Below are 10,647 nucleotides of genomic sequence, written 5' to 3'. Positions count from 1 at the left end.
ATAAGATTTCCCCTTTTATGTGAAAAGACTCGTAACAATAATTCTGAAATATATGTATGGACAATTCCTCAATAACTTGTTCATTCGCAATACAATATTTTCTCTGTTCATCGGTAAGAAAGTATACGCTTTATGGAAGAAAGATACTATTTCACCAATTGGGTCACATGTATCTAACTTATTTATACCTAACTATTTTTCACAAAGTAGTGATGAAACATACAATTAGATAAGTATTACTCCTATGAATGTTATATAAAGCACTAAAACTGGGTACAAAGGAGGAATATTTTTGTGACCAAATCGAATATCAGTTGAGTTATTTACAAGTATCCTCTGAAAGATAACAAGTTAGATTAATTTAGACACTTTCTAAATCAGTATCGTCGATCGATAAGAACAAATAACATGAAAAGAAATGGAGGATGTCATCAAATTCTTGTCAAATTAGGATTACACTTCAAAATTTGTTTTTTTTAGTTGATAAATTTGGATTTGGAGAGTTGCAAATTAACTTGATCCTTTTCATTTTTACCAATGAAACCTAATTCTGTGCTGCCTTAATTGACTGGTGGCATTTCGCCTGCAGATAGACAGATTGGTGATCAGAAATGATTACCCTAACCCAACAGTAAGCTGGTGTTGTCATTAATTAGCTTTTGCCTATTGAATTAGTAGAAATTGAAACAGATTAGTTTGTTTGGTGTTGATTTTTGGACTAACTCACTCGGTTAACTAACTTCCTGTGATATAACAATTGGGATGAGATCGCTTGTCTGAATTCCTTGAATTAGCTTTCAAATTAAAATAAGCAAGCCTCAAATTACAATTCTTTACCATATTTAAGTGATAAATTGAGTAATATATATTATTTTCTCCATTTCATCTTAACTATTGCTTAACTTTATTGAAGTTCATTAAGAAAATAATTAATACAATGTATAATTTACTAAGTTACCTCTATTTATAAAGGTCTATTGAATTTTCCTCTTAAATATTGTGCATAAGTAGGAAGCAATTATCAACTTTAATCTTGAAATCCTTAAGTGACAATTATTTTGGTACCAATTTTTTGAGCTAAAATGACAGTAAAATGAGTGAGAGTAATTAATTACTAATTCAATTATAAGAGTACTATGCCTAAAAGACACAAATTTATTTAATTGGCCTAAACCCTAAACTTGAGAAAATGACAAAAATGATCCATTATGTTTGAAATTAAGTTCAAAAAAGTCTCTAAAGTATGCTCTCAATAATTTTGATCCTTTAAATTCCTCAAAGTTAACACTCTCCGTCAAATTTGCTAAATTATGTTTGTTACATTCGATTGGAAATTAGCGGAACTCACATTTAAAGGTAATTTTTTTTTTTAATAGTTTCTACTATTTTTAATTTATTTCTAAAGTTTAGTACAACTTATTGAGGTGTGTAATTTATGCTATATTTCTGTATCTTTTTAGTGTCTTGTGTGGTTTTTGTGTTTCATATTATTTGATAAGACTTTTTTAGCATTTAATACTAGTATTTTTCTTTTATTACTTCCGTCAAATCTAACGAACATAAATTATTAAATACTTGACGAAAACTAAACGTGTTAAATTTTGCAAACTTAAAAAACCAAAACCGTAAGGTGCATACTTAAGGGACTATTTTAAACATACCATCGAACACAAAATAAAAGACCATTGATAGTGTGTAAACCTGCAGGCAAAGGAGAGGTTTAAGCAAGCAGACAACCATGGAAGAAGAAGAAGAAGAAGCCATCAAAAACCTCTGGCAAGAAGTTCGAGATCTTTCCCTAGGCACAACAACCCAAATCACCCACCTCTCTTCTCCACCTACCCCTCTCCAATTCCTTCGTGACTACATTTCCCCAAACAAACCTTGCCTTATTTCCAACTCCATTAATCACTGGCCAGCCACCACTCTCTGGCACTCCACCTCATACCTCCTCAAAACACTCTCTTCCAACACAGTCTCCCTCCACGTCACCCCAACAGGCCACGCTGACGCACTCACCCCACACCCAAATTACCCTTCTACCCTTTGCTTTGCTTCAGGTGAAGTTCAACATCTTCCTTTATTTGTTCTAAATAAATCGTGTTTTAGGCTTTTCATTTTGTTTCTAAATAAGTGGTGCTTTATGATTTTCAAGAAGAAATTGATGGTATTCTTTCATTCAAAATTACCCTTATTTACGTAAACAAGAATCATTAGCTTTTCTTCTTCTTGTTAATTAGGGGTCAGTTAGTAAAAACACTCCTAATTTTCTAGGAGTGAGCACCTCTTCTCAGGAGGTGTGCATAAGCTAAAAAAATCACTTATTATGAAACGGAGGGAGTGCTTTTTTATGAAGAGAATGAATCTTTTTCTCGAAGAATCAGAAAATAATGGGTCCGGGTCCCCTGCAGAAATGATTTGGAAGATACAAAACAAAAAGTAGTGGTATTTGCTAGTAACAATTAATTCAACAATTGGATTATTGGAGTTATCGGGTTATTAGTTTAGGATTTGGTCCCAATTCCAATAGGAATTAAGTTATATACTCATTCTTGTCTTCACCAAGTTACATAAACTGGAATTATTTTTTTCACATTATTGGTGTAACATGTCACTTGTCTTTTTTTATGACTCCTTCTACCCTTTGCTTCGCTTCAGGTGAAGTTCAACATCTTCGATTCCCTGATGCTTTAACACGGGTCTTGGAATCGGAGCAGAATAAGTGTGTGGGTTATTTGCAACAGCAGAATGATTGTTTGAGGAGTGAGTATGGGGTGTTGAGTGAAGATTGTGATTCAGATTTTGATTGGGCTAGTGAAGCTTTTGGGTGTTTACCTGAAGCTGTGAATCTCTGGGTTGGTAATGAGTTGTCTGAGACGTCGTTTCATAAGGATCATTATGAGAATATATATGCTGTTGTTTCTGGAGAGAAGCATTTTTTGCTTCTTCCTCCTACTGATGTTCATAGGATGTATATTCGTGAATATCCTGCTGCGAATTACCACTATTCCCAGGTTCCATGCTTTTCCTTTTATGTCAAATTCTAGGATTTTGTAGAGATTTATGGTTTATATGTGTTAATGGGTTCCCATAAAATTAGCAATTTTGTTATGTCCTAGAGTTACCTGGTACGTGTTACTGGTGGGTGGTGACATGTATCCCATGGAAGTAGTTTGAGGTGCGCGCAAGCCGGCCCGGACACCACGTTTTTCAAAAAAGCAATTTTGTGCCCATTCTTATCTTTCTTGTATTAATGCGTTATGTCCTTGTGGTTTTGTTGGTTTTTTATTAATGAATTCTAGGAATGCGATTGTAGCACTTTGCGGTGTATATGTGTTGAGGGGTTGGCATGGAAGTAGCAATTTGTTGTAATTCGTTTTGGAGAACTCGAATTTCAGCTTCAGTATAGTGTCTTGTTCTTTAGTGTATACATATGTTATGCAGTTGAAGTTTGTCAGTTTTTTGTATGTGAAATCTTGTTCTAGGATTGAATGCCTTTGTAGCGATTTATGATGTATTTGTGTTGATGGATTGCAGTGAAAATGTTAAAGCGAAGATTTTTCAACACATGTATATATAGCTTTTTTTGAGTTATAGGAAGTTCCTCGGACGAAATAGTTACTAAAGCCTAAAGGCAACGAGTTGCGACCCTTGGTCATTCTTGGAAATAGGAGAAAATTAACCTGTTGCTCCCAAATTGACAAATTGTTACAGCAGTGTACCACTGCCCAGGTTTATCTTTATGTATGAATTCTGGAAGTTGAACATGTTTGTAGTGCTTTGTGATGGAGTATATGTTTTGCTGAGTTGCCATGCCCCATAGAATTATGAATTTGGTTATAATTAGTTTCAGGGAACTTGAATTTCAGTACAATGTAAGTATTGTGCTGACTGCTGGCATGTGTTCTGTTGCTTTCTGGTTTTGTAGGATGCTGGGGAGTTCTCTTTGGAACTAGAGGAACCAGTGAGGAAAGTGCCATGGTGCAGTGTTAATCCATACCCTTCACCTGAGTTAAAGGAGAAGGAAATGGCCAAGTTTCCCTTATATTTCAACGGACCAAGACCATTTGAAGTTACGGTCAAGGCAGGCGAGGTTCTTTACTTGTAAGCTTTCACGATTATCTTTACTTATCTCTTTGTCATTTAGTTTCGATTTTCCCCTTCCTAACACTAGGTCCAATCGTTGGTGTCTTGATTGCATTGCATAGTTGGTGCCATTGGTGTTTCTCAAACAAGCTTGGGCAACCTCACTTTTCATCCCCCATCCCAGGAAAAGGAAAAAAAAAAAAAAAAAAGGTTCAATGAGACCCGTCTCCATCTTATTAGGAGCCTGTTTGGATGGGCTTAAAAAAAGCAGCTTATAAGCTGAAAACAGTTTATAAGCCAAAAAAAAATAAGTTGGGGTAGTCCAACTTATTTTTTTTGGCTTATAAGCTGTTTTCAGCTTATAAGCTATTTTAGATAAGCTAAGCCAAACGGGCCCAATTAATTTTTTGGGCTTATTTTAAGCACAAAATGGCTTTAAGCTGGCCAGCCAAATACTCAAAAAAGCTGAAAACAGCTTATAGGCAACTTATAAGCCAATCCAAACGGGCTCTAGGTGCTAATTTAAGAGTTGTTGTACATTATATTTGCAATGCAAGTAATAATTTACTGAAACAATTCCATTGCAAAAGGCAATTTCACTTTTCATTTTTTTTTTTTTTTGAATAAGGTAACATTGTTTTGACTTTTCATTTTATTGTTTTCGTTTTAAACTTTGGCCTTTGAGAATTTCCGGCAAATATGCAAAAATTTTGGTTTTAACAACAGATTTATTCTCATTCTATAAGTTTATTATTGATAAAATCGTTTCCTACTAGCTCCTATTTTTTGCTAAATAATTTGGGCTGGAATTCCAAAGCTCAAACAATTAAGTGAACTTACTTTGTTCTTACTGTTATGAATAACCCAATTAGCAAATTGAGATGGAGATAGTGCAATGTCTAGCTGAAGCTTGTTCTGGCTAATGGAAGGATAGATAGCAAGAACAAACTCAATATGAATTGCACATGGGCTTTTCTCATTCTCTCTTGACAGCTTGAATGCCATGGCACTTTCCACAAAATTAAGCATGTAATTCTTATCTATACTTCATTAAAGTCAGCAGAAAATGCTCCCTGCACTGATAATGGGGGAGTACTTTCATTGTTCCCTAGAACTGTTGTGTAGTAATGTCTTTCTCATATTTATACTCTACCCATCTTCCTCTTTGATTGGATAATTACCATTCTCTTTATCTATAATTTCCTCTGGTGCAATATTTATTCTCTTCTCCTGGCATGAAAAAGATTAAAAGAATATAAGAGAAACTATACTTTTCCTTGATGGAAAGAGACCTATTATGTGGTGAAAAATCGAAATTGGCAATTGACTTGAGTATTTTTTTCGAGTGTATGTATTTAGTATGAATACATTGTGCTGTATTCAGGATGACTGTGATGGGTAGGGCTGTTTGTAATTCAGTAGAAAACCAAATTACAAGATGAATCGAAAATTCCAGTTTGGTTTTGGTAATTTGGTTCGGTTCTTGATTTACTTTTCAAAATCCAGTAATTTAGTACAGTTTTTTCTTTTTACAAAAAAATACCCAACAAACTAAAAACCTTCCATATCTGCTGTGCTAATTGTGAGTCAGAAAAGTTTTTTGGGCCTCTCAAAAGTTTTCTCGCATTTCATGATGCTGTTTGAATGATAGCTGTACTTAGTGGTAGTAATTAACCATAATACTCTTTTACACAAATTATCCAGGCCAAGCATGTGGTTTCACCATGTTAGACAGAGCCCAGACAGCAGAGGACTCACCATTGCTGTAAACTACTGTAATGCTCTTCTCCTATTTAAACAAAAACTGAAGGGAAAAGAAACCCTAATCTCTCTCTTTCTTTCCTTGCCAAGGTTACTGAGAACTAAACTACTGTTTGTCGGACAGGGTATGACATGCAATTTGATATCAAATATGCTTACTTTAACTTCCTGCAATCGCTGCCTCTTTCCATGCTGTGTAATCCTGCATCAGCTGGAAAATTAGTTGTGGCGTCACAAGATCATTCATTAATATGCAACTCTGAAGACGAATCCAGCATGGGCAGCATCCCTGCTTCTGCAAATGATAATTTATTAGACGATTCCGATGACACTGCAGAAAAAATAAGTATCACTCATTGTCAGGAGCCCAATGGTGAGGAAAAGCAAAGGAAATTTTGAGTTCACTCGGATCCAATTCTGCAAGCATGGTTTGTTTCCCTATTATATCCTGGAGAAGTTGCATAGTGTTTTTGACCTGAGGCGGGAAAAGCTGAAATGAAACTTCACCTTCATGATTGTCCTACTGCTGTCTACAACTCTCATTTAATCAGCAGGGTGAGTCCTCAGTGTGCCTTTCAATATCCAAAGTGACACTACCAGTGATGGAGATTCAGGTGCTCTATTCTTTGGAGATTTACCAGTCCACTTCTCTTGTTTCCAATGGTAATCTGCTATTAAGCTTAATTTAGCATGTTATCGGCAAGGGAAGGTTACTCTGATTTGTTTGAAGAAGCCATAGTTCTGAAAAAGTATGCACTTTGTAGGTTTCTTCTTTCAAGTCTTGCCAAGCATCACTTGTCATCGAAAACCGGCAATAGAATGGACATAAATCTCCTCAAAAGACAAAATGAGAGCTCATGGCTGTTGCCGTAGATTTGGAGCAGAGTGTACCATTTTGAGTTTACAACAGAAATGGCACAAATCATATTCCAATTTTGGACTATCTATTGCTTGCTTCTTTACTGATTCTCTGGGATGAAAATGCATTTGGATTGTGTTAAGGAGCATTTGTTTCTCAGAGAATGGGAAAATGGATAAAGCTAGAGCTGGGATACTTGTTAAGAATTTTGCGTGGATTGTTGTCAAGATATTCATCATGTTATACCTTTCACCCATGGTGTGCTGAACTGCTCAATATCCTTCAAATTAATTTTAGCTTTTTTTTTCTTTTCTTTTTATTGTATCGGTCTTGGAATCAGACAAAAATTAATTTTAGCTTCAAAACCACAAATATGTTAATTTAATAATCTAATTATTTTATACACTAGCCAAGGAAAATATTAAGTTATTTTCCTATTTGATACTAAATACTGATTTTTCTTGTCTATTCGTTTTTGTTTCTAGTTTTCTTAAAATTTTCCCTGGGAAAAATGATCACTCAATCCAAATTGATGGTATAGAATTTTCATTAGAGTTGTTAAATGTTGAGCTGAAAAATAGTGCACAGTTTGGTAAGCTTATTGTAAACTTAGATTAGCCCCCTGTTTGGATGGTTGTTTCCGTAGTTCATTAATGTATGGTTTTCTATGAAATCATGTTTGTATCTATTGTTCTTAAAATTATGTGGTATGATGTTGTAAGTGTCCGTGGTTATATAAACATGAAAAAATTCAATTTTTGAAATCACGAATTTGATGGTTTTTGCGTAGTTACGTATTTCATTTCTCCATTATACTCTCAATATTTTAGTTCTTAATATTTTCTTATGATTATTAAGACAACCACTCACTCCCACCCTACCACCCACTACCCCACCCTCATCCCACAACCACGCACCTCACACTACCCCCACCACCCGCCCTCACCCACCTACTTATTTTTTAAAGTTCCCATTTTATCCTTTACCTGAGTTTTATTGATATGTATATAAACTAATTTCTAATTAAGAGTTAAGGGTAATTTAGTAAACTTACAAGTTGTTACCATACAGTCAAACCAAACAATACAAATGTTATTAAACCACAACAAATGATACAGTCTATCCAAACATTGGGTTCATTTATATTTGTAACACCTCGTGGATTCGGGCTAAGATTTGACTCATAAGACAGGGGTATAATGAACCCAATTTGAGTAGTGTATAAATGGAGTTTGAAACCCAATCAAGACATGAGAAGAGTCCTTCAGCAAAGGAAAGTCGGAAGCTACCATACGGAGCGTGTTTTCAAGTGAGTTTGCACCACGTCTCAATTAAAATGAGTATACGGAAAAATATGTAAGGAATTTGGGAAAATTTCCTTCTTGAAAGTTGTAGATATTTGAAATATCTTTCCAACGGTATATTATGGAGGTCAAACAGACATCTGTACAAAAAGTTATGCCCGTTTTACTAAACCAGTGTTCTGCCGATTTACGGTGGAATATACGGGCCGTATATTTAGACCGTAAAATTGGTCCAGAAAGCCCAAATCACTGTAATTGATTTACGGTGAGACATACGATCCATAAAACTTTTACGGGACGTAAAATAGGGCGTAAAATGGGTCCGACAGCAATTATAAAATTTCGTTTTAAGGCTTTTTCACTTTATTCTTCACACCCTCAAGCCCTAGAACGACCTTCTATTCTCTCCCATCATCAAGAACACCAAGGTAAGCCTACTCTAATCATTCCAAGTCAATTCTAATATATATCCTTGTAATCTAAACAAGAAATCATCATTCCTAACCTAGGGTTTTCAAGAAAACCCATCTCAAGGTTCAAGAATTCAAGATTTTGGAAATCTTCTTCAAAGTTAAAGTCTTTGATTCAAGTTTGGAGCATTACCAGGTATGTAGAGTTACTATCTACGTGTGGGAACATCATTGTTCTTTCCCACGCCTCATAATATATAGATTATGATTCTTTACGAAAACTAGGGTTTCTATACCATGCTCATGATAACCCTAGGTCCATGTCCATGATTATATTATGTATGAATTGTTATAATTCCATCATTTAGTTCTTAATATTTCCTTATGATTATTAAGAATCTGTCCGTAATCTATGAAAAACCCATATATCTCATTCCATGGGTTCATGCATGCTAGTTTAAGATATATTATGCTATTTTCAAGAAAATACTATGTTTTACAAGTTCATGCAAGCAAGTTATAATTCATGATATCCATGTACAAGCAAGTTATGATTTATGAAACCATGGGCAGCAAGTGCCACTTATTTTTACATGTTCATGTTTTTGGGAGTTGCTTTAATTACCGAGAAGGCTTCAAATAGCCTGAAACTACGTAGCCACCGTAGGATGAGGATCGCTCCACCCATGCTTAGGACGATCTCTCATAATGACTGGATCCTTTCATAATATTATTAAATCTCATGTCCCTGGCAAGGTATGAGTGTTCTGCTGGTAGGACGCAAGTACCAGACCATGTTGTCGGTTATATTTACTGCTCTCCCTACTCACGATACTTTACACATGTTATATATGTATATGTACTCATGTTCATGATCATGTTTTAGTTCAGTCTCTATTATGTTATTTTCATGTCCCATGTTATTTCATTCAGTTGCTTTACATACCAGTACATTCAATATGCTGACGTCCCCTTTTATTGCCGGGGCTCGCATTTCACGATGCGGTACGGATTTACGGGACGCCGTCTCGCTCGGTAGGATTTGCACGTACCGAACTTATTGGTGAGCCCATCTCATTCGGGGTTTAGGCATTGTCTTTCTTTATTTAGTTTTGCATCTAAAGGTATCTTTGGGGCCTTGTCCCGACAAGTATGTTACGTGTTTTAGACTCATGTTAGAGGTTTCATAGACAAGACAAGTGTCATGCTAGACTTCAGAGTTGGTTAGCCGGTTTGGCTCATTTATGATATTGTCCGCATTCATGACTTAACCAAGTACTTGTGTTTAATATTATGACTTATTATGTTTTACAAAAGCTCATCATGCACTTCACTTTATAATTCCGCTCATGTATGCCTCATGATGATTCAGCAAGCCATGTGGTTCGCTCGGTCACATGCAGTCAGGCACCGAGTGCCGTGTTACGCCCAGGCCATGGTTCGGGGCATGACAATATTTTTCTCATTATTCAGTTCGGCCCTTGTGGTCCGACCTTTCCCCGGACCCCGCGCATGCTTAGGCGTGACAAACCGAAAATTTATTGGCGTAATTAGTTAGTATTTGCTATCCAAAGGGTTTTCAAGGACACCATATAGAACTGCACACGAACTTAAAAGTTATGAAGGAAATTATTGCATTAATGAAAATATGAAGTATGATAGATTATGGATGAGGGCAACAAGAGAACTAAAATAGATGATCGATTACCCATATAATGAATTCATAAATAAATATGGTAATTATATGATCATCGAGTTGAATATAACATATTCCTGAATAAAAATGCTATCGTGACTTTCATTATTCGTATAATTAAATTACCAAAGACAAGGAAACTGGAAAGACGATGAAAAGATTGAAATTGCATGGAAACATAAATTCATAACCTAGATTTAGGGGTGGCAAAACTAGCCCAAACCTATTTGACCCGCCCAAGCTTTAATGAGTTTGGGCTAGAGTGATTTTGAAGATGGGCTGATTTGGGCTAGCCCAAGTTGACTCATCATAAATCATCAACCCAAATTGGCTAGCTCGTGCGACCCATAAATTGTCCTCCATTCATAAGAATAAAAGCTTCAAAACATGATTAACTTCCTTTTTAATTATTATTTAAATTTATTTTTGTAATTATGGGCCCTGCATTTCACGAAAGATTTGCACGTACCAACTTATTGGTGAGCCCATCTCATTTGGGGTTTAGGCATTGTCTTTCTTTATTTAGTTTTG

The 10,647-nt window shown here is 35.5% G+C and overlaps 1 protein-coding gene across 2 annotated transcripts; it reads left to right on the top strand.

The window, feature by feature from the left end:
* Window positions 1-1,520: 1,520 nt before the first annotated feature.
* Window positions 1,521-7,006, top strand: LOC132030045 (lysine-specific demethylase JMJ32). 2 transcript variants are annotated; one of them, XR_009407981.1, is made up of 6 exons: window positions 1,521-2,060; window positions 2,659-3,014; window positions 3,929-4,104; window positions 5,791-5,861; window positions 5,972-6,510; window positions 6,612-7,006. XR_009407981.1 is itself a non-coding variant. In XM_059419513.1 (5 exons), the coding sequence occupies exons 1-5, from the start codon at window positions 1,739-1,741 to the stop codon at window positions 6,244-6,246; spliced, it is 1,200 nt and encodes a 399-aa protein (XP_059275496.1). In that variant the 5' UTR covers window positions 1,521-1,738; the 3' UTR covers window positions 6,247-7,006. The 2 variants fall into 2 exon arrangements, 1 of the variants encoding a protein (XP_059275496.1); XM_059419513.1 differs by having other exon boundaries at window positions 5,972-7,006.
* The last annotated feature ends 3,641 nt before the right edge of the window (window positions 7,007-10,647 follow it).

Source organism: Lycium ferocissimum, chromosome 9 (genome assembly GCF_029784015.1).
Source record: "Lycium ferocissimum isolate CSIRO_LF1 chromosome 9, AGI_CSIRO_Lferr_CH_V1, whole genome shotgun sequence".
NCBI classification, from domain to species: domain Eukaryota; kingdom Viridiplantae; phylum Streptophyta; class Magnoliopsida; order Solanales; family Solanaceae; genus Lycium; species Lycium ferocissimum.
Note: the sequence above shows the minus strand (reverse complement) of the source record. Positions and strands in the feature narration are given on the sequence as shown.

Excerpts from the sequence above, each read along its gene's own strand:
- LOC132030045 (XM_059419513.1), top strand. The coding sequence starts at position 1,739 with ATGGAAGAAGAAGAAGAAGAAGCCATCAAAAACCTCTGGCAAGAAGTT. Across the intron at positions 2,061-2,658 it reads TACCCTTTGCTTTGCTTCAG|GTGAAGTTCAACATCTTCGA; the intron begins GTGAAGTTCAAC and ends GCTTCGCTTCAG. Across the intron at positions 4,105-5,790 it reads GCAGGCGAGGTTCTTTACTT|GCCAAGCATGTGGTTTCACC; the intron begins GTAAGCTTTCAC and ends CAAATTATCCAG.